At 40.1% G+C, this 21,451-nt stretch overlaps 2 protein-coding genes and 1 long non-coding RNA gene across 3 annotated transcripts in view; 2 read left to right on the plus strand and 1 right to left on the minus strand.

Annotated features, from left to right (window-relative positions):
* The window catches only part of LOC110067564 (uncharacterized), a 40,574-nt gene extending 22,190 nt beyond the window's left edge, over nt 1-18,384 (plus strand). Inside the window, exons 18-26 of the mRNA XM_089295037.1 lie at nt 340-446; nt 890-1,102; nt 1,557-1,628; nt 2,205-2,256; nt 2,349-2,395; nt 2,909-3,027; nt 3,530-3,600; nt 3,849-3,922; nt 17,893-18,384. Of these exons, the coding sequence (XP_089151163.1) occupies nt 340-446; nt 890-1,102; nt 1,557-1,628; nt 2,205-2,256; nt 2,349-2,395; nt 2,909-3,027; nt 3,530-3,600; nt 3,849-3,922; nt 17,893-17,973 (836 nt within the window). The 3' untranslated portion in view covers nt 17,974-18,384. The remainder of the gene's footprint in view (nt 1-339; nt 447-889; nt 1,103-1,556; nt 1,629-2,204; nt 2,257-2,348; nt 2,396-2,908; nt 3,028-3,529; nt 3,601-3,848; nt 3,923-17,892) is intronic.
* LOC149109640 (uncharacterized) lies at nt 12,765-16,459 on the minus strand. The gene is made up of 2 exons (XR_016208869.1): nt 16,177-16,459; nt 12,765-13,122 (listed from the first exon to the last, which is right to left on the minus strand). It is a non-coding gene; the product is annotated as an uncharacterized LOC149109640 (long non-coding RNA).
* A 905-nt stretch (nt 18,385-19,289) lies between the features above and the next one.
* Nucleotides 19,290-21,226, plus strand: LOC110067574 (transcription factor Sox-3-like). The gene has a single exon (XM_020774924.2). The coding sequence runs from the start codon at nt 19,485-19,487 to the stop codon at nt 20,484-20,486; it is 1,002 nt and encodes a 333-aa protein (XP_020630583.1). The 5' UTR covers nt 19,290-19,484; the 3' UTR covers nt 20,487-21,226.
* The last annotated feature ends 225 nt before the right edge of the window (nt 21,227-21,451 follow it).

Consider the following 21,451-nt stretch of genomic DNA (forward strand, 5'->3'; position numbering starts at 1 on the left):
TGTGTGTTGGTCTGACTGTGTGTGTTGGTCTGCCTGTGTGTATTGGTCTGCCTGTGTGTGTTGGTCTGCCTGTGTGTGTTGGTCTGCTTGTGTGTGTTGGTCTGGCCGTGTGTGTTGTTCTGGCTGTGCGTGCATGCAGGACTTGTGAGGACTGGGGAGGAGCCAGATCGCTGTAAGATGGCTGTAAGGTTATGCATGGATATTTGTCAGTGGACATTATCTTTCTTTAATGAGGACAGTGGATTATTTTAGCTAAGTCGTGTGATCCGAAGTTGCAGAGTGATTATGAGTAAAGATTACGCGTGATGATTTGTAAAGTTATGTTTTTGCCTTTCACAGTATTGAGGAGTGAGTCTATTGAAATGTTAATGGCCCAGAGATTACCAGCAGAAGAGAAATCTACAAAAGAACAACTAAAAGCTCTATATGTCAAACTCTTGTCTTTGGTAAGTTGACACGGTTCTTTCAATTTCCAATTTTGAATTACTGAGTATTGAATTGTGTTATGCCTCTGTGCGTTATGCCTACTTGCGCTGTGCCTCCTTACGTTATGCCTACTTGCGTTATGCTTAGTTGCGTTACGCGTACTTGCGTTATGCTTAATTAGTTATGCCTCTGCGTTATGCCTACTTGCGTTATTCCTCTTTGAGCTATGACTATTTGCAGAATCAGCTTGTTGCCATTCAGCTTTGGATTGATGTTTTCATGATTGCGATGATTTTATTTCAATTACTGAGAATTGAATTTTGTCGGAGATGTACCTCCATATTAAGTCAACAACACTATTTGATTTAAATATTTTTAGGGGGGAGGGTAGGGGCGGTTTGCTTTCTGCGGTTTAAAAAGATGAAGTAGACACTAATTATGCAGTTCACTGGATTTCTCCCAGGATGTCAAATTTATGGAGGAAAGATCCCTCGTTGGTGTTCTCAAAATAGCAAAGTCTAAAGCTGCTCCCGCTGAAGACGAAACAAGCGAAGCAATACACAGAAGAGAAAAAGCATCCAAACTTGCCGATTGTATTTTACACACGTACAAACACAATCGAGAAGAAAGCGATAAGCTTATAAAAGATCCTGATTTCTTACAGGAAGTGAAACAGGTATAGGTACCTTCTTTAAACGAGATTAACAATAATCATCGTCCAGCGGGTGATCGTCTTGTGCATGCGTATTTGAGTCATTGCCGCGTAGATTTGCCCTCGAGGTTTCGCTTTGAGTAGCTTTGCTGCTTTTTGTAACCGATGGCGACATGTATCTTATGATAAAAAAAAATCGTTTTTTAATGTACAAGAGTACATTCAAATAGAGGGAAACGTGAAAATAACAATTCGTCAACCAAAGGTAGAAGAGCATCAAAGAAATAAGAAAGCGGAAATAAGCAAAGGTGATAAAGATTGGACGAGACTGATATGGAGTCGAAATGACCGACCAACTCGAAAATTTGGGCTACAGTTTTCAAGATGTCAGTGATGCACTTGCTTTATCTACGCGTTGACCATGAGACAACAAAATACGTACTTGAGGTTTCAACTTGTGTTTTGTTGTTTTTCACAGGAAGTTCAGCATAAAGTGCTGAAATATTTCCAACTGAAGCCCAAAGTCAACAGTCTTAGAAATGTTTATGAGGTTAGTGGGTGAACGACACTAAATGTTGTAGTCATAAAGTTTCGTTTTTGGACTAAGTCTGGTTGGACAACGTTAAAGTAACAAGCTGAAGCCCCGGCTCAAGTCGTTGTCACAAAATATCGACCATTCCAAAAACAACGTTTATATTTGGCTATTGTATTGTAAGAGTTTTGATTGGTTCGGGTAGAAACCATTGGATATTAAGCCCTGGCCAAACGGACTCGCAAGTTTCCTCGCCAAAAAAAAAGCCATTTCAAAAAAGCCTTTTCAAGGCTACGGGCTAAATTGTAACCATTATGCACTCAACTTGGACGTCACTCAACTTGCGTTGACTTGGGTTGGGTGGCCAGAGGGACTCGCAAGTAGACCCAAGTTTTCTACTTGCGAGTCCGTTTAGGCAAGGCTTAATACCCTTAATTACTGGTCTCGAAGGAAAAAGTTAGTGTTGTTCCCGAGAATCTCGATGTTTCCCTCGACTCCGTAACTGTAAAATAGTTCAAGGGCGTGTCAAGGCAGTGGTTTTACGACAGTCATTGAGAAAAACTACTTTTAATGTAAAACTGAATTGTTTTTTAGACTTTACTCAAGCAAGAGGCGTATCTGAAGGATCAACTAAGCGTCTACAAAGGTACGCTTTTATCAGTAATAGGTTGCTTTATCACTTAAGACATGAAAATTTAATCAAGAAGAACTAAAATCAAGGTTTCTTTCTTGTTACAGAATATTTGGTTGCAGTGAGAGCAAAAGCAGTCATGGGTTCATCAAAGGTGATTTAGCAATTCATGAGAGTTTCTTTTGTAGCATTATCGAAAATTAACTGAGCTTTCAAGTGAGGAAAACTTGAAAGACGAACAGAGCCACGTGAAAGTACTACTCGATAGCTTTCACTTGAGTGGTCACATACCAGAGTTTTATCCACAGATTTTAAAGTTACCCCATCTGCCTTGTAGAGCGCAGTAGACTGTTCTACATGAAAGTACTGCTCGACAGCGTTTATTTGAATGGCCAAGTCCTTGGGTTTCATCCAGAGATTTGAAAGTTAGAACTACCCTTTACAGCAGAGCAAAGAGTACCACATGGAAGTACTGCTCGATAGCTTTTGTTTGAATTGTCACACGCTAGGGTCTCATCCACAGATTTGAAAGTTAGAACCACCTTGAACAACGGCTACGCAATAAAGTGACTTTCACAAACTTTAAAAGGTAGAACTTTATGCTGTATAAATAAACGTTTTCTGTTGGAATGATTTTGAACCGTGGTTTGTTTGCCATTCATTCCAGAGAGATGTAAAGTATGTCTCTGCCACAGAAACAACGCACACCACCCCTGTCAACTTCAGTTACAGTCAGCTCGAAAAGGAAGGAGTGATGGTCGAAGGGCATAGATTTCCTGATAAAAGGTAAGCAAAGAACCATCTGAGGTCGCGACTGTTGTGTTGTTCAGAGGTGTTGCTAAGTAACACGAGTTATCTTCGGAGAGATTTTCGTATTATCCGACTGAGGACGAAGAGATTCGGGAAACGTGCGAGTGCTCCAATTAGCCACGAATATTTAAAACCGATTAATTTGAAAAACCGAGCCTGGTAACTAAAGAGCTTCTAAAAGTTAGTTAATTTTTTCAAATGTCAGTGTTTTTGGTTCAAACCCAAAGATATAGTACACTTTTGAAAAGCTGTGATTTAAGAGAACTTTGTATGGTTTGGAGGGACAGGTGTCATATTCGCACCCAGTCCCTTGCTCGTTTAGAACATGGCTGATTAATAAGAGAATGATTTACGCTTTTTTGGACCATCAAGACAGCCCGGTCGACTAAAGTATACCAAGCACAAAATTTTACTCACTAGTAAACTGAAAAGCGTTTTATCAGAGCAAACCGTTTATTCTAGTTTTCATCTTCAACAGAAAATCTGAATTAACAGTTACAATAGCCTCTTCACAGCCTGGTGTCTACCAAGTGTGTCTTCGCAGTACAGGTAAATGCTTATTGATTCTTGTATTATTTCCAGTACTACAAATCACCATCAGTTTAGAGGTAGTTCTCCAGTTTTCCAGCTCGTTTAATATATTGCCTTTTGTTGTACGTCTCAACATTGCATCGCAGCTGAACCCTTGATGCCGTGTAGGTCTGTGTTGAATCACGTAAAAATACGGACTCGGGAATAAAAATTCACGAAGGTAACATTTCTTTTTTTGTTTTGTTTTGTTTTTTTGTTTTTTTCAGGTGACACTGGTGCAAATTGCGACGTTCATTTAAATTTGGAAGAATTGTTGGAACTGCAACACAAACGAGAACCGGTTAGTTAAATCATTGATTTTTATTTTACTGTATATAGACTGACTATGGATGAAAAGCGATTGAAAGTCCCTGGGTACCTCAGCAGCGATTTGCTCGAAACGGCGACACTCCTTGCCTCCTTTACTTTTTAAAGGTTTTCGCGTAGTTACCATGGGTTACATTTTTCTCACACTAACCGCCAGTTTGCTTTTCCGCGTTCGTAAACAGATACACATTTTTCAATACCTGACGACAAGTGCGCATTTTACGTGTTTGCTCCCTGTTACGCTAATCTTGCGGTTCCCACTGGTTACATGTTTACGCGCGCTTGCCATCCGTGTTTCATGTTTTCCCGCGTTCGCCTCTGATTATGTTTTCCCGCGCATTTTGCCTCCGGTTCTGATTGGTTAATGCGTTTTTTGCGGTCGTAACTTACTTTGATTGGCTTACAAGAACCAGCAGGAAACTGCTATCTTGTGATAACAATGCGAATTTTCATTCTTTGTCCTTGTCAGAAGAGCAACTTGCGTTTGTGTACTTCATTCGAAGCCAGTGCATGTTTCTATCGGGTCGGCAAAAGCTGCCCCTTTATGCATCTTAGACAACAGTTTGCGTCGCCGATTTCTAAATTAATGCGAGTTGAGTACGTTCGTGATGAAACTTGTGCGACTTTCTTGCCAGCTCGCCGGCATATTTTTGTTCGCTAAATTTACTTAGGACAGACCGTGCGTAGAAAAAAACGCTCTCTTTTAAACACTGCTTGTGCTAACAACAGTTGAAATTATTATTAGCAGGAATTGTTTTTGTGTATAGATAAAATGAAAAAAAAAAAAAAAAACAAAATGTTCGGATCATTTTCACTTAACTGCGACTCTATTATGGAAGCGAAGGTTTTTCAAGAGCATTTAAATCTCGCATTTTATTTGCGTTATTGTTCTCTGGCAAGACAATAACACAGGATTTTTTAAATGCTTTCAAGAGTTTAAACTGTTTTCTGTTTGTCTTTGTTCCGGCCCGTTGCCGTCTTTGTTCGCGTGCAATCTATCCTCATTGACTGTTTATTGACGTGTTTTGTGATAGAATCATAGGCACACAGTAGCGTGTATGCAAAGTTTCCTGGCGACAGCTTGTAAAAGGTTTTAGACGTTAAAAGGTCAAACTCTTTGTGCGTTTTAGACAATACTTCTTTTCACTGGAACCGTGAAAAGTCTTTTATAGGCTCACTAAATTATCTCCGCTTGGACTGTCCTTAAATAATGGCCCCTACATCTTAAATAAAGAGGCGGGTAAGACTTGAAAGATATTGCGTCGAGTGCGTTTATTTCGCGTGATTGCGTGCGAGCATAGTTAAAAGAGCCTGGTTTTTCGCACGTGCAGCGCGAAAAAAAAAATGTTAACCGTCTTCGATATTTACTAAATGGTGCATTTATAGCCTCGTGCGTCAGTAACCGCTCTTGAGACAAATCGGGTAATAGGCGAATTATCCAGAGACGGGTTCACATTTTCATGTTGTTGCTTTAGTCCAAAATGAGCTTACATGACTTAATATGCGTGGGCTCGTAGACTAAGAAATATTTAACGCACGCACGTGCTGCAAGTTAGGAAAACAACCGCAAATATCGACACGCATTTTTATGATACAATGTCATCGACGTTATTTTTATCGCAGGTGGCTTTTTGTGAGCGAAAATAAATTTGCTACTTTGAGATTTGTATTGACAGTTTCCATTGGACATTTCCGCACACATAGACTTTAACTACTTCCATACTTTAATTTTACTTTGGCCACACACGTTTGACAAGGATATAATTTAATGGTATGATACTAATCACTGGATTCAGAACAGAGCTATGGACACGTTAAATACTTTACGATATTTTACGAGCTATTGCCTACATGACGAACTTCCTTCGTTTTCTTCCCGCTCGTCGCCAATTAATCAGAATTGTTGCGGAAATGTTCGGGTTTTGAACTGATATTAAGTGATTAAATGGCACTTTACAACCTTTTCAGTTCACTTTTACCTATTGCCTAAGCAGATGTCATGTATAATTTCTGGATATATCATTATGGTTATATACGGTAATTTTTTAACCCCCCAGTGTGCAAGATTGCAAAAAAAAGATCATTTCATTTTGAAAAATATTGCGAAACAAGCGGTCGACAGCTCGAATGATCAGAGAGCGTGTATTCATAAAACTTAAAATAGCTCCGCTATTTAGTATTGCTATTGTTTTGTTTCTGGCTTAGCAACTAAAACGTCAAAACAATGATGGATGTTAATTGTTATCAAATATTTTAACGTGTAATTCAATGAGTTTTTTGTCTTGGTAGTTTCTTGAAAAAATAAAATATTCGTTCAGATATTTCTCCCAGTTCATGGGACAAGTGGGCCCAAAATGTATCAGTCCTTGCTAGTTAATACGGGTGTTATCGCATGGATTTCTCCTCAGCTTGAAATTATTAGAACATTTTGTGAATTGTCTTTGTAATATTAATTTCATTGGCGTGTGACCGAATTGGTTGCCTCCAAAACATAACGTGCGTGGGTAACGCGTGGGATTACGCGCGGGACCGTATGGATCGTGCGAGAAACTGCTGTATCACTGTTTTGATTGTCGTTCTTTTTGCGTCAGATTTCGTCAAGAACGCAATGTTAGACTTGTTTCTCCTTTTTTTTCTGATATTAGGTTAATAAAATACGGTATTACTGTCGAGTATCATTTTGATAGTTGTCTTTTTGCGTCAGATTCGTCAAGAACTCAATATATGACGTGTTTCCCCGTTTTTCAGATATTAGGTGAATAAAATGCGATATCACTGTTGCGTAGTACTTTTAAGATAGTTCAAACCCGTATGACTGTCGTCTGCGATTAATACTACGAGGATTTTTTTTTGGCGGAATTTTGCAACTCGAATCGATATATCTCGTGTTTCTTGTTGTGGAATTCTTCAATTCTGATCAGAGTTCTAGTAAAGTTCGAAAGTGTCAAGAGAAGTGTCTAAGACTTTCCATCCGTGAGAATTGGAGAATCTCGACTCGATTTGTAATTCTGTAATTTGTTTTTTTCCTTCGCATGATCCATGCCCCAGAACGTTGAAAGTGTGGAATACGCCGTTGTCAAGGAAACGTATTGTGTAGAAGCGTATTACCCTTAAGCGCATCAATCTGTATCTTCGTAACCCAACACTTGCCTTTTAGTCTTTGCCTTAAAGCTAAGAATAATGTGATATTCTTTTTCATCCGCGTTATGAAAAATGTCGTGACTACCCTTAAACCCAAGAGCACAAATTTTATGATTGGTTTATCATTTCGCGAAGGTCCATGTTTTACGCACTTGAAACTTTTTAACTCGATGGTATAGAATATCGGCGACACATTAAAAAGCTGCACATTAAGGCAAATTATTGTTTAAGTGTTGCAGCAATACACTTGAAAGTTAAATTCACGATACGCAATATTTGATACTGTTTTAATTTTAATAGTGATGAGTTTGCGTCAGTGTATTTTGGTAAAATGCAATATTCGATATCGTATGCCAGGGTTTTTTGTGGTGTCTTCAAATGTCAGATAGTTTCGTTCGTTTGAGGTAAAAAATTGCGTGAGCGAGTTAATGAAACTTAAAAAATATCTTACATGGTAGACATTCTTGAGTTTCAAGTCTATGACACACACTTAAAATGGGTTTCTTTAAGATTTTTATCGATAAAAATTGCTCTTTGGTATCTTAAATTTGTTTTCACTTAGACTATTTTCTGTCTGTGTACACTTTTTAGTGCTTTGATAGTTGGCCACTTATATGACGTGCTTTACAACCATTCAGTAGAGATCTTGTGACAAACTAAAACAAACACAGATGTAGCAGCATTTGATGGGTCATTTTTTTTCCTTTGGGTGAATCGTAAATGATTTAAAAGCTTTCTCGGCTTTGAGTTTTCCGTATGTTTCCGCGATTAGATGGCTCGGTTGAATCGAAATTGGCTCTGCGCGGAAGTATCTTGTCAGAATGAAACATCTAGCACGTTATAAGCAAGGTTAAAAACTATGGAAATTTGTACAATTTTGTTTTAAAAATTAGTACAAATTGTGCAAACTTTGTACAAAACAAAGCTTGAAGATTGCCCGAGGGAAAATCAAAATCTTAGAAGTCTTCAATGCCAGTCCATTAGCAAATATGCAATAACAATTTCACGAAGCTTTTTTCTCCATTCATGCTCGCCTTTGTTCAGTTGTCTTTCAAAAGCGCCGAACATTATTTCTAACAAAGGGAACTCTATATTGGAAAGCTTCAATTAGGTCGCGCGCTTTTGTTTCCCTGAGGCATGTTTGTGGTGCACTTTCTGTTCAGTCCATTCAACTCGTTGCAAAGCAGGTTAAAGTATTATTGTGCGCCTGTAAACACTCCACACAATGCTTCACATCAAGGCACGTCATTCGCTATCAAACAACATAATAAGCATTTTGTGTTGCTCGACAAAATAGCCCTTTTTCGGTTATTTGAGATGCGGTTGCTTTTGTGTCAGTCAGCTATTCTTCGCCGTTCAGGCGTTTTGGTTCGGGCGCTTTTTGTGTTTGAGTTGTCTTCGCTTCTCGAATCTGGGATGATCTTTGTGGGGAAAACCAGGAGAAATCGCCGTTACGGTAAGGCGAGTTTACTGATAGTGTAGGGAGAGATCGAGCGAGCACGTTAAGAGCGATTATGGTTCGTTTTGAAAACGAAGCTCTCAGATTTTCAAGTTTCTTGAAGTGTGTTCTTGGAAGGAGAGTTGCTCTTGAAATGTCTGTAGTTTTTCGTGGCTATACGGCACGCGAACGGGTAGGAAATATTGGTTTTGTTTCTTGACGCGGAAACTGTCGAAATTCAGCACTTCTAGCTAGCAAATTGTACAATTAGAACCTCAGAATCAAACTGGCACCCATCACGTTAGCCATTTTGAGTAGAATGCACATTGTGCAAAGAAATTTCCTTTTTTAACGCAAAATGTACGATTTTTTCCTTGAAGATGTAAGTTTTATTTTCAGGGTACAAGCAAAACTTTAAACGGCAAACAATTGGACCACAGGAAGAGGGAGAAATCTCGCACGTACCCCCTGCTGGAAGACGTGTGAGGCAAATGCATTGAGAATTTCAATCCTTCATTAGCCCTCTTCAGAAACTGCGGGCACCCCACCTAGATCTGCTAATTTCTTGCGAGTGACCGCGCACGCAAGTTTTATTCGTGAAATTACTTCTTTTGGGGGCCGCATTTTGGGCCGCTTTTAGTACCGGGAACTTGATTTGCATGGGCTGATTTGCGTCGCGCATTTACGGCCCTGGGGCTTCCTCGTGTTAGCCAAAATAGTCCCACAAAATCTGAACTGCTCGCGGAAATCAGATTGTCCCTAGTAAGATTTTTATTAAAGCGATAATGTGGCAATAAATTTACGCTTTTTCAGTGAGAAAACGAGTGACATCATCTGAGAAGTAATTTTAAAAAAAGCTGATAGCAATTTAGGATTTCTAATTTACGTCGCGAAAGTTTCATTTTCTGTGCTGCAGCTTTGCCTGTTTGTTTGAACAGATTGTACAACCAAAGAAAATTGTGGTTTCATTTCTGCGTGGCTAAATCAAAGTTTTCTGTGATATTCTTGCCTGTTTCAACCCTTTTTCATAATTTTGTTTTGCCGTGTGCGGATGGAAGCAAACTTAATTTTAATTTCGAGAAATATGCCATGCCAAGTTAAAGGAAATTTAATAGTTCCTTATTTTCTAAACATTTTGGACATAGTTCGGTTTATCTCGACGTAGAAATATTAAACAATTCATAAATCTTCATATTGCCTGAGGGATCAAAACAAAAGGTCTAAAAATGTTGAGCGTTAATCCGCTTATTCAATAATTTTTTGCTGTCTTGTCTTGGTGCCTTGAGTAGAAAAGAAATTAGCGCCAATTTATGGTCTTCGGTGCTTATGAGAGGTAAACTAAATTAAAAGCTATAGTAGAATATGGGGAGCAGATCTACTTCGCGTTGCAAAGTTTTATTTTGGGTCCAAATTTAGAGAACTTTTTAATGCTTGGTTCAAATTTTGTTTCTACAGTTTCGTTAGAAACCGTTTCTCATTTCAAATCGGATCGAATATGAAAGATTTTCATGTTCTAAATTATTTTTCCTTTAACTGTAGTTTGCTCGCTTTCGTGAATTCAAACATTAATTAAGCTTTTTGCAGTGCTGTGAATATTTTAGAGGCAGCATTAATTTGATTCCTTCAAATTTAAGAGTTCGAATTGAGAAAGTTCGAGACTTCGAGAATTTTGTTTTCTTTTTTTCGTTTAATCAAGAGCCGTCGCCTCGAGTAATTAACCCACTAATAAAGTGAACAGTCCTTTTTCGAGATGAACAGAAATGTAAAGCAAAAACCCTAAAATATCAAAAAAACTTGACCGCTCTAATCCAATGATGTTTGTTGAGCTAGTTTAATAATTTCAGCGTGCCGCGTGGAAATACGGAATATTGTGTTAAGATTTCAATTAACACCGCTAATATCCTTTCAGTTAAAAGTCGGTTTATAAGTATCCTAAGTAAGTTTAGTTTTCTGCGAAATTAATTGGTAGCGGTGTTAGTTTTGCTGTTAATTTCCGATGGCAGTTTCCCTTTGAGTGAACGGTTTCTTCCGACAGCCTGAGAAATTCACCACTTGAATTTTCCTCCTCCCACTGGGAAATTTATGCTTTTGTTGAAGAAAAAAAAAGTAAATCTCAAAATCAATCTTCAAGATCAAATTCATTTCCCAAATTTATTTTTGAATGGAAATCTGCCTCTAATAAAAACAACAACAGTGGCTACTTTGCATGAGATTGTATTTTGATCTGTAAATGCTTAGGAAAGCGCCTTGGATTTTTGCTCCTTAAATCTTTTCCACTTGTCAAATGCCAAGATGATGGAAGTTGTTCACAGTGTTGGTAATTCTGCTTTGATCGCTAAGGGTCCCATTCTACAGCTCATGATTTTTATACTTAAATGCAAGCATATCTTGTGTTTACCCACCATTTGAAACCCTTAAAGTGCACCAGCGTTGAAATAAAAACACGTATCAAGACCGCGCGAACGTGTAAATTCCCTGCGCACGTGTGGGACAAATTAAAAACGGGTTTCCCATTGTGCGTATTTCACCCAGGTGCTGTGAACGGTGACGAGAGGTTTTTTGTGCCCTTTCTCACGCGCTTTAATCTCTGAATGGCTTGTTTATCGTGCTTTCTTTGAAATAAATCAAGCGATTTCGATTTCTCAGTCGCCCTTACTGGTAGCTTGTTATTAGTTATCGGAAATTGCAAAAGCGAGTTTTTAAAGTCTCTGCCACGGCGGTTGTTGTGGTCTTTTTGGAAGTGCGCGCTAGCTTCGAGCGCTTTCGCCTCGCCGATAAAGTTGAATCGTCGCAGGTCGTGGCTGAAACAACTGGCCGGCCGTAGGGAACACGTGGTGTCAACAAGCAAAACGTGTCCAGTCAGTAAGTCCTCTTTCATGCACGAAGTTGATTTTCATCAAACATTTTCCTCGTAGCCCTTAGTTGCGCACGTATACTGTTGGCGCTTTTTTCTTTACGAAAACTAATTCTATTTTTCACTGCTAGGATTTCGCGAACGGACTTTGAGCGCGCTGTGATATTCGGTTAGCGTTTTGACGTTGAAACTGTATCCTGCCGTCTAACGTGATTGCATTAGCGGGATTTTAGTGTAGAAATTGATATTTTCAGGGAGGATCAGATGTTCGGTTTTAACGAGTTGTTGTGGCTTGTGTGGTTAAGTGAAATTAGTTAACATTCGAGTGAAACTCGATCCTAATGCCTTTTAGCACATCGTTAACACATGGCTGGAGACTGAAGATATTATGGGCCTGCCATGTCCCAGACAATTAATCTTTCATAAAACGAGTCTTTCGTTGGCGCGCTGTGAAAAATAAAAGAGGGAGAATAAAGAGATTCGAGAGTTTCAAACTGATTTGCTGTCCGCAGTTTGCGCGTTCGTGCGTTCTTAGGCTTTGTTTCCAGTGCGAAGTTATTTTAGAAGGAATTTGTGTTACTAGCCTTCATGTTGTTCACAGGTAGACAAAATTACTTATTAAAAACTCAATTTCATGAAAGGGTTTATTATGGGTGAACTGTCGATCATCTCTGTCGCAGATTGTTTGTTAAGCCCAGTGCGAAGTTTCTCTTCCCAAGACTACTTTCCCCACGTTTCCGACTGAAAATCGGCGACGAATGAAATTGTTATATTTTTGCGGTGAAAAAGCGACATCGCAACGTTTAAACGCGGATCAAGACAACTAACGTTATCAATTTCTGTGTTTAGTTAAAAAGTCTTCATCGCTGACCGCAATTAACATAGGCTTTATTAGCGGATAACGCACTGAACTCGCTTAGAAACCAGCTAAGAGCACGTATTTCAACGTTAAAATGTTTCATGTTACAGGACAGTAAGTTTCGTTTTAGGATAAATTTATGACGTGCTCTTGATTCGCTCCAATTTAGCTTCTCGAAGCGTTCAGAATTTCTAGTTGAGCTTAATAAACAAAGAAACGTCTTGAAGCAAATATCGGAGCCGAATATTAATGACGGATATTTTACATGTGAAATATTTTGATATTTTGAATGTGATCTTTCGTACTCTTTGTACATGCAGATATCTCCAAACAACATAGCTGGAGTTCGAGTGATGTGGACTTTTCTGTGCAATATTAAAAACTTCACTGGAATAGTTTGCAGAATAAAGCGCAATTACTGTATGAAGTTTCAGCTTGGAGTCTTGAACTTATCATTGAGAGAATTGGCATTTGGTAGTCAAATGAAGTGAGCTTTAGGCACTTGCACGCAAAATACAAGCGTATTCTGTCGTTATTTGTATTTTTTCTTTTACATCTGGGAATCACTTTTTTTAAATTTCAAAATATACTTTGCCCAGAGAAAGCTTGTTTTCGCCAGCATATGTTGTTTTGGGGAGTTGTACTTTTTTTGAAACGCCTCGAGTTTGTGAAAGTTTAGTCAGATGGCGCCGCGGTGACTTTGTTTCTACACCTTGCCCAGTATGTAGCCAGTTGGATTTTTCAATTATAGATCCGCCGAGATCTTTTCCTTTTTCACCTCAGAGCAGTTGATTTTTTATCTTGAAGTCGCCGGTGTCTTTATGTAAGTAGCTCTAACATTTATCACAGACACTGGCCGTCCAGACCGTTAGAAACGAAGATCTGAAAAGATAAAGCAGAACGAAAAATTCTGAAATTAGCATACTGTTGTCTTGCGAGCACCCGTTTGGTGTGGTGTTAATTTTCATTCTTCTGGTGTGTGGCCACCTGAAAAGCGTTTATATGGAAACCCTCGGAGCATTTTCTTCCCTGTATTTTCTAGATATCGTTATGTAACCAAGTGGCGCTTGCTTGTGATATGTTATATGACTATAGTAAGTCATCCATCCCGTTCAAGGATGCCGATAAAATTTAATTTCAACAAGCTCCTTTTGGTCGTGATGATTTATCCTCTGGGGAAATTTCACTCCTGTTTGCTGCTTAGCTTTGGCTCAAGTTGAATAGCTTGGCCTTTGACAAGTGCAATTCAATTTCGCCTTTGTGCAAAAGTTGTTGATCCGTCCGACTTGGTTCTTTTGATTTCAATCGTTTCTTAGCTTTGGTTCTGTAAAGATTGCGCGAAATTTGCGCGGCGAATCCTTGAATACAGCCTTGTTCTACTCGTCGTGCTAGGTTTGTTTAAGTAGACCATACGAAGACCTGGGCATCATGGTGAGATAATAGCCTATTTGGATCAATTTTGCCGGAGGTTAATACATGTGTCGTAGGTAAACCACGATGTTTTCTAAGTTGTGTTTTATCACACTCCCTATAACCTTAATTTGCTAATACTGTATACTGTGATCTAGTACTTGAAAGATCTTGAGTGATTACATGTTTCTAGATATAGCAATGCTGTCCATGGAAAGCCCTGTAACATTAAACTGTTGAGTATGGAAACAGGAAAATGTACCGAAGACGTCGGTGTTCTCTAGTAGTGCCGTCAGACACTCGCTGGTGCTCTCTGCTATCGCTCGTTAATCTCAAGCATCGCAAATCATGTTTTAATAATGGACTTTCAAAGCGCTATGTCGTCCCTTTCAAGAGCATTTCAATCCTTCTCAAATTAGTGCAAAAGGTGTGCTCAAAGAGTTACTTTGCGAAATCGTGGTGGAAAAGCGGTAATTTTTTGATGGAAATTTTGGGATCGCGCGCTGAATTGTAAACGAATCGAAAACGGGAGTTTGCGCGGAATTTCGCTTCGTCTGAATTCAAGTTTATCACAAGCTTTTGTAACACAAATGTAATCCAGAGAATTTCGCGCAAGGAACGCGTTCTGTACATTAATTGCTGTATTCTTCACTTTCTTCCATTAGTGTACAAAATCGCATTGTGTCTTTATGAGGCGGACGTCCGTTCATTTTGTGTCGCGCTAACGAACCAACTCTCAAGAAACGGCTTTTTTGTGGTTTGTCTACTCGTAATTTCAGTTGTACCACGTTTAGTTCGTAATCCGCTCTCGTGTACTCCGAATTAATCCGCCTTATTTTAAGAATCCAACACCAAATTCATTCTTAAAAGAATTGTTTCTTTCAAAACTCGCCGTTGACTGTTGTTCTCACGCCCTCTTGTTGTTTTTGATTTGCGCGTTTCTCGCTCTTATGTCAGACCAAAACGTTTTGAAACTTTCCTGGTGCGAAAATACGACTAGGCTCTCGTCAGCTTCCTTACATCTAATTCTTCAATTACTTGAGTTTTGTGTGTTTAGACAGAACCCTTTGTACATTGCAGTTGTAATAATTGGTTTACAATGACTCACCGTCTTTTAACTTTCAAGGAGTCTTTACATAACATTAATTGCAGTCTCTCTTCGGCTGTTCGCCGGGTTTATTCCACTGTTCCATGCTTTAGAATGCCTCAGTTTTAACCCTTTTTTCTCGCATAGAAAACATTTCGGTTTGCTTTGTTTTGCGTTTCTTCTAGTGCAAATAAGCGAGTATACAAAGTTTCATCGCCACTGTCTTCCATTTTGTAGTCTTTATTTCCCTTGAAGGGAAATCGGTTATGTTATCATCCCACGGAAAATCATCCCTTTGATTTTTTTGTTGACTTTGATACGTTCTCCTTTGCAACATCAAACATTTGAAGGTTCGGGTTTCATGCATATGTAAAATTCCCCATCTCTGTGATTGTTGATTCTGTGCTTTGATTAATAACTGATTTTTTTAATCTCCGATGTGTATCTTAGTGGCTTTGTGCGTGGATTTCATTACCTATATCTAACGCCACCCTTGTGGCGATAAAAAAATAGCTAATCCAGAAAAGACGTGCCTCTAAGTAGTAGCGACCATTCGGTGATCAAAATTGTTATTAACCATTTTTATGATGTGTGTTTTAAACTCTCGAATGCTCCTGCGTTCAAGACCTGTTCGTCTTTTCAGTCGAACTCGCGCGTCCGTTATGCCGGGTTCCGTGTCTAGCGTACGTGATTGCTTTTGATGTAAGACAACTTCAATATCAGCGATTAGATTGCGTTTTGGTATTAGAAGTCAACTTTCGAAAAAGAAGGTCTTTCGCTCCCAGCCTGGCTTAAACGACAGCTGTTTTGATGTTTAGACAATGTGAAATGTTGTCTTTCACTATCTTACTTGTATTTACTCATTCAGCGCCGAGAAGGTTTTTGAGAAGCTTGTACCCGCATTTAAGCGTTGTATCTCGCGGTCTTATTATCGTTATAAAATTTTGCATGCCAAAGAGAATATTTTGCCTTCAAGCCATAATGCTGTTTAATTCACAATTACCGTTATGCAAGGCTAGGTTTTCTGTTAGTTTTTTTTTTGTCGATATACTAGTTTGACTTGTAAAATATGTTTTTGTGCATACCTTTAGGACGTGTATTCGCAGTTATTTCTTAATATGAGATAGGATATGAGTTTATGCTAGGTTGAATTTTGTCATATAAACGTCTTTTTGCCTCTTATTTCTTTCTAGTCGGCCCTAAGGCGGACTGCAACCAAAACAAATCTTGTGCGGACATAAAAGTTTTCATGGAAAGCCAAATTAAATGCCAACCTAGAAACTAGAAGAAATCAAAATGTTCTCTGTGTTTAAATTAATTATTGCACCGATTTCTGCTACGCAAAGTCGATTGAAGCAAAGTTAATTTCTGTCGTAAAGATCAGAGCATCAGGGCAGAATTTTCAATGTTGAATTTTTCGTCGCGTTTAAAACACATACCCTCTAAAATATCCATTTGTGTGTTCCACTCCCTCCGGTGGAAATGATCTACCGAGGCCAAAATATTTTTGTCGACTGCCGAGAGCTCTGTTGTGTTTATAACGAGAAGAGTTCACTTTGTGTTTTCCGGCCAGTGCTAAATTTGCTAATGTGCAGTTTTATAGTGATGTTTATCGATGTATTGCCATGCCTAAAGGGATATGTGATCAAAAGAACACAAAAGATCTAGTGATTTTCTTTTCGCGTTTTAAAAAGGGCAAATTTCGAATAGAAACATAAAAGCGTTATCTAAGGCGGACAATGACCTGACCCGTCCCTTTAAATTATTTCTTTTCACAGTCGTTGCTTGTTGATTTATTACACAAATGATTTCAATTCACTCTACCCACAAGGTCGATCCAGTGAATAATTTTACACCGCAGAATTGTAACTTTTGCCCCTTGGAAAGGCTACATACGCTTAGTCTGTATTCTTTTCATTCCACTCTCGACTGGAAAAATGACCGAGCCGAGCAGGGCTGGCTTGGATTGTTTATTTTGTAGTTAGAGGAGTGTGTAAACGTTTTGCGTTTGCGTCGAAAATTATCAGATAATGATAAACCAAGGTGCGCCGCTACATTCTGTTGTCCGTTAAATGTTTTGATTCATCTAACGTTTCCGTGGTTTGTGCGTAAGTGATCCTCCAAACTGCGCGAGGTTTTAACTACATTTTAATGGTGTGTTTCTCGTTAGACCGGACCCCAACTGAAGCGCATCAACTTGCAAGCTTCTTGTTATTTTGAGCACATTTCATGTCATGCAGAAATTTCCTTTGTCTAGTCTTTCGATCGCGCGCCTGATTGTCAAAGGGTCTTTTTAAAATCAACTTGGCGAAAACAGTGATATTCTCGAGGGCTAGTTGATATTGCACCCTTTATTTCGTGCATTGAACAACGAAAATCCATCGGCGATGATAGAGTTAGAGTGTTGCGGTTGGTTTTGTTTTACGCCAACCTCAAACGTGCGCGGCTAAGCTGGTAAAATTCGCATAGTCGGTCTCCAAGGATCAAAAATCTTTCAACGCTAATCAATTATTCATCTTGAAGGTTTAGTCGTGTAGGCGGGACGATAGAATCTAATTTAAAACTGCTGATGACAGGGGGGATAAATTGCTACCGATCTTATCTAAATTTGCCTTTGTTGACGAGCCTTAGGGGACATTTCTTCGCCAGGGGTGGCACGCACTTTTTCAATTGACAATTTGATAATGAACTGCTATAGTTGCCCTCTCGCTAGTAGCCATCGATTACACTTCCTCTTTAAATGCGCTGTATTTCCGATCAAGTTTCGTAAACATTACAGGAATGGAAAAAACGCGATCGCGCAGCAAAAAAATCGCTCTCTCGCCCTTCTGTTTTTCTGCGTCGCCGCGCTAAGGGATCTTTTGTTGTTTTTAATTCGGCGTTCAGCGCCTGAACAACCGTTCCGTGATCGCTCAAGAGGTTGCCGGTACAAGCTGGCGTTGTTGCAATGTTCTGTGTGTACCCGTGGAAGTTTCAAGAGTGGAAACTGTGTTTTTTAATTAGTTTACATAACATGGATGCTAATTACTATCTTAGCAGCACGTGTGAATATGTCCAGTGACCCGCATCTTGTATTATCCCTCTTCCACCTCGACCACACACAACGTTTGTCTGATTTCAGCCTCTCAGTTTTTCTGTTCGTTTATTGCTTGCAGGTTCTTCGTCTTAGCGAGTTTGTTTTGCTCGACGTGAGGCGGTTTTTGTCCCTTCTCCACAAGAATTTCTCGTCAACGTGAGTGTTTTTACGTGCAAGTAAACATTCTATACATGGAAGAGTTACGTTTCCTGATTAATTTCAGGGAGATTAAAAATGCCCTGTTGTCACATGCGCTCGGCGACGACTTTGAAAATTGCATTTGGAAAGGTGATAGACACTGTGACTCGCAAATGTTATAGATGATGTTTTTAATTTATAAGTCTGTATGTTCGCCTGTGCCACTATCCGGCAAATGAATGATTTTCACTGATTTCTCAGCCGTGTAACTGGATAGTAACATTTTAACGGAGGAAATATTTTTTGTTGCACATCCCACCGCCTCAGAGATGTTATTTTTGTTAAAGGCTGTGGTATTTACATACGATATTAACACCTTGCTTGCATGGGAAATTTTTCTATTACATTCAATAAAAAATACATATTTGCTCTACGGCAGTTTGCTTGCTTTCTTTTTCCATCTTTCGCAACGATAATGTTTTCGACTTAAAAGAAACGTGGCTCGATCTGGAGTTGTTATGTCATTATTTTCCCGCTCTAAAACACGTTCACTTTTTGCATAAATATTAGCCGCCTTGACCACAAGAGGTAGTGGATTTGTTTGTGACCTAACTTGCGGGCGGTTTTGCTCTAACCTTGGCATGATAGCGGCGCGGATCACTCGGTTATCGAAATCACGGTTATTGAACTAAGATTTTCTCGTAATCGTGTATGAAGGAGCGCAAATGAACTTCACTTCATCGCTTAAGATCGCGCACGTTTCCAGATAGTAAGTTTTTTTTTTTGGATTTTCTTCTGCCAGCGATATCTCCAATACCCAAAACCTGGAGTAATTATTTTTGGCGCGAGATACTAATTAATTGGTGCACCTCTGCCGGCGTACCAATCGCATCACCGCTATCGCTAATTAGGCCTTGCGTTGCCGGGGTAACGGGCGCCGCACAATGGAGAATGAAGCGAAATCAGGTGACCATCGCACGTGCAGTTAGCGGCAATGGCGGTCAATCGGTCAAGCTCGATAACAGCACCTGCTAACTTCGAGCTAATTTCCATGTTCGGACAGATGACAGTTCATTTCCTTGGGTTCGGGTGATTAGGGCTTAATTGGACCAGCTGACGACTACATCACACTAGCTGATTTGTCGACAGGCCGGTGAGATCTCGGAATCAAAACGTCGAATCCCGCCCCCTTTGACGAGCCCTTGAACAGCCTGTCACATTGGCTGTCGGCCTGTCAAACGGCTTGACATGAGTAACGCAACTAAAGGTTCATTTATCAAGAGTGTCATTGGACGGGCGCTGATTGGCCAATTCGTGCTGGCTCGCTTTCTGCCAATCAATAACACATGGGATCGAGGAGGCGAGAGTCAAAAATAACGTGTGGTCTTCATAAGCGTGTAACGAGGTTTTGAGAGCGTACCACGACAGAACGACAAACGAACTCTCGACAAACCGTCAGAATTTTGTCGTGGAAAATTTAGCGCCCGCCAACTCGAAGGTAATTTTATTTGAATTTGTCTCGTTCGATTTGCCATGTCGACGACCACAATTCTAGCGCCGTCGCCGAATACGGGCTCGAATGCGAACGGCGAGAGCAATGGAAAGTGCAGTCCGGACCGCGTTAAGCGACCCATGAATGCATTTATGGTTTGGAGCAGAGAGAGACGGCGTCGAATGGCACAAGAACATCCCAAGATGCACAATTCCGAGATATCGAAGCGGCTGGGAGCCGAGTGGAAACTGCTGTCGGACGCTGAAAAGCGCCCGTATGTGGACGAAGCAAAAAGATTACGAGCTGTTCACATGAAGGACCACCCCGACTACAAGTACAGACCGCGACGAAAGAGCAAAACTTTGCTCAAGAAAGACAACAAATATACACTGTCAATGTTGGGCGCTCAAGGCGGCCCGCCAGTCCAGCGATCTGTGGCGCAAAACCCGGCCGAACATTTTGCCCAAATGAACGGTTTCTCAGCGTACGGTCCCATTACAGCTTACAGCCAGATGAATGTCAATGATCCTTATAGTACAATGTACGCTGGTCATCCACTCTCACCGCATACCCCTACACAACTTCAGGCATCGAATGGCATGCATCACTCCGGCTACACCGGCATGGCAGGCGCACAGATCTACCCTGCCGTTTCATCGCAGGGTCCAGTTTACACCATGAACGGAACTCAATCGATGAACGCGATTACTCCTTTGTACTCGCAGCCTAGCAATCAAGTCCTGCTACCTAACATTAAACAAGAAATGCCGAGCCCTGGCTCGCAGTCCGGCCGAGCACGGAGCTGCACCGATCAGCTGGGAGATATGATTAATACGTACCTTCCAGGGGATGGTTCGAGTATAGCGAGCGCGAATCACCATCACCAAGTAGCTGGAAGCCACGTTCCACCGAATCGTTATAACCAGTGGCAAGAGTCAAGCTCAGTGGCGAACAATCTGCCTGTCCACAGCGGAGTTTCTGCTGCCAGCATTTCTAACGTTTCGGGAGTGAGTGGGACAATGCCATTAACTCACTTACCATGATGGAATTAGCAAAGCTCCGAGCTCATTTCTACCGCAAACACGGTAAATTCATTCTGTATTTTGCTACCTGACCATTTTCACAGTCGTTTATAGAGAGATGAAGGAGGAAAGTTTAAATAAGCGGCAACTAAACAGATTATTGCTTGGCTCGACTTTCAACTGGAGAGTCAAGGCACTGCGGTGCTATGCGAAGGCGAAGAGAAAAAAATTCGCGGCGATCTTGCCGGAGAACTGAATTTACTTGTTGAGCGAAAATTTATTGATCAGGCTGATGAGTTATTTAAGGAACTAGTGACACACGTTCGCTGTCCTCTCTGGATGTGAATAATTCTACTGAGAAGTGAAGTGAACTTAAGTAATTGAAACGACTCGTGTACCTTTCAACACACGAAAGATTGTATCTAGGAGAAAAAAAATTCTTGCTTTAGTCGAGCTTTTTTCAGTCGCGTCGAGTCGAACGTCAAATGTTCACGCATCCATTTACTGGCTGGATCATTCTTTTAAACTCTTAATGTTTGTTGGCTTGCATGTTTGAATTACTTTGTAGGATTAAGCACGTTTGTATGAATTTCAAAACCCTATGTGTACCATGCTAATATTAAGTTAGTATTGCTGAGTTCCGTAATGATATCTTGATGAAGAGAGAAGAAACAACTTGTATATAACTTCAGATCAAAGAGAGCAGATAATAATATTTCGTTTATTTTCCTTTTGAAGAAATAAAAAAGCACATAAAATAATTCCTCGGCTGACTAGCTTCCGTAGGGGTTTTTAACTTTCTCTTAAGTGAGCGAAACGCTATGGGCAACATGCGGTCATTTCTAAACACATTGCTTTCTAAAGTTAGTTCTTCCTAAGCTGTGGGGTCGCGCGCGCACGAAATTCAAACAACGTCCCGAAATTGCACAAATATTGTTTTATTTGCTGAAAAGCCCGCGAGCGTGAAACAAAAGAGTCCAATTTCT

Source organism: Orbicella faveolata, unplaced genomic scaffold (assembly GCF_042242905.1).
Source record: "Orbicella faveolata isolate gen_17 unplaced genomic scaffold, um_ofav_v1 contig_25, whole genome shotgun sequence".
Taxonomy (NCBI): domain Eukaryota; kingdom Metazoa; phylum Cnidaria; class Anthozoa; order Scleractinia; family Merulinidae; genus Orbicella; species Orbicella faveolata.

What these genes read in the sequence shown, in the direction of transcription:
- LOC110067574 (XM_020774924.2), top strand. Translation starts at nt 19,485, where the DNA reads ATGTCGACGACCACAATTCTAGCGCCGTCGCCGAATACGGGCTCGAAT.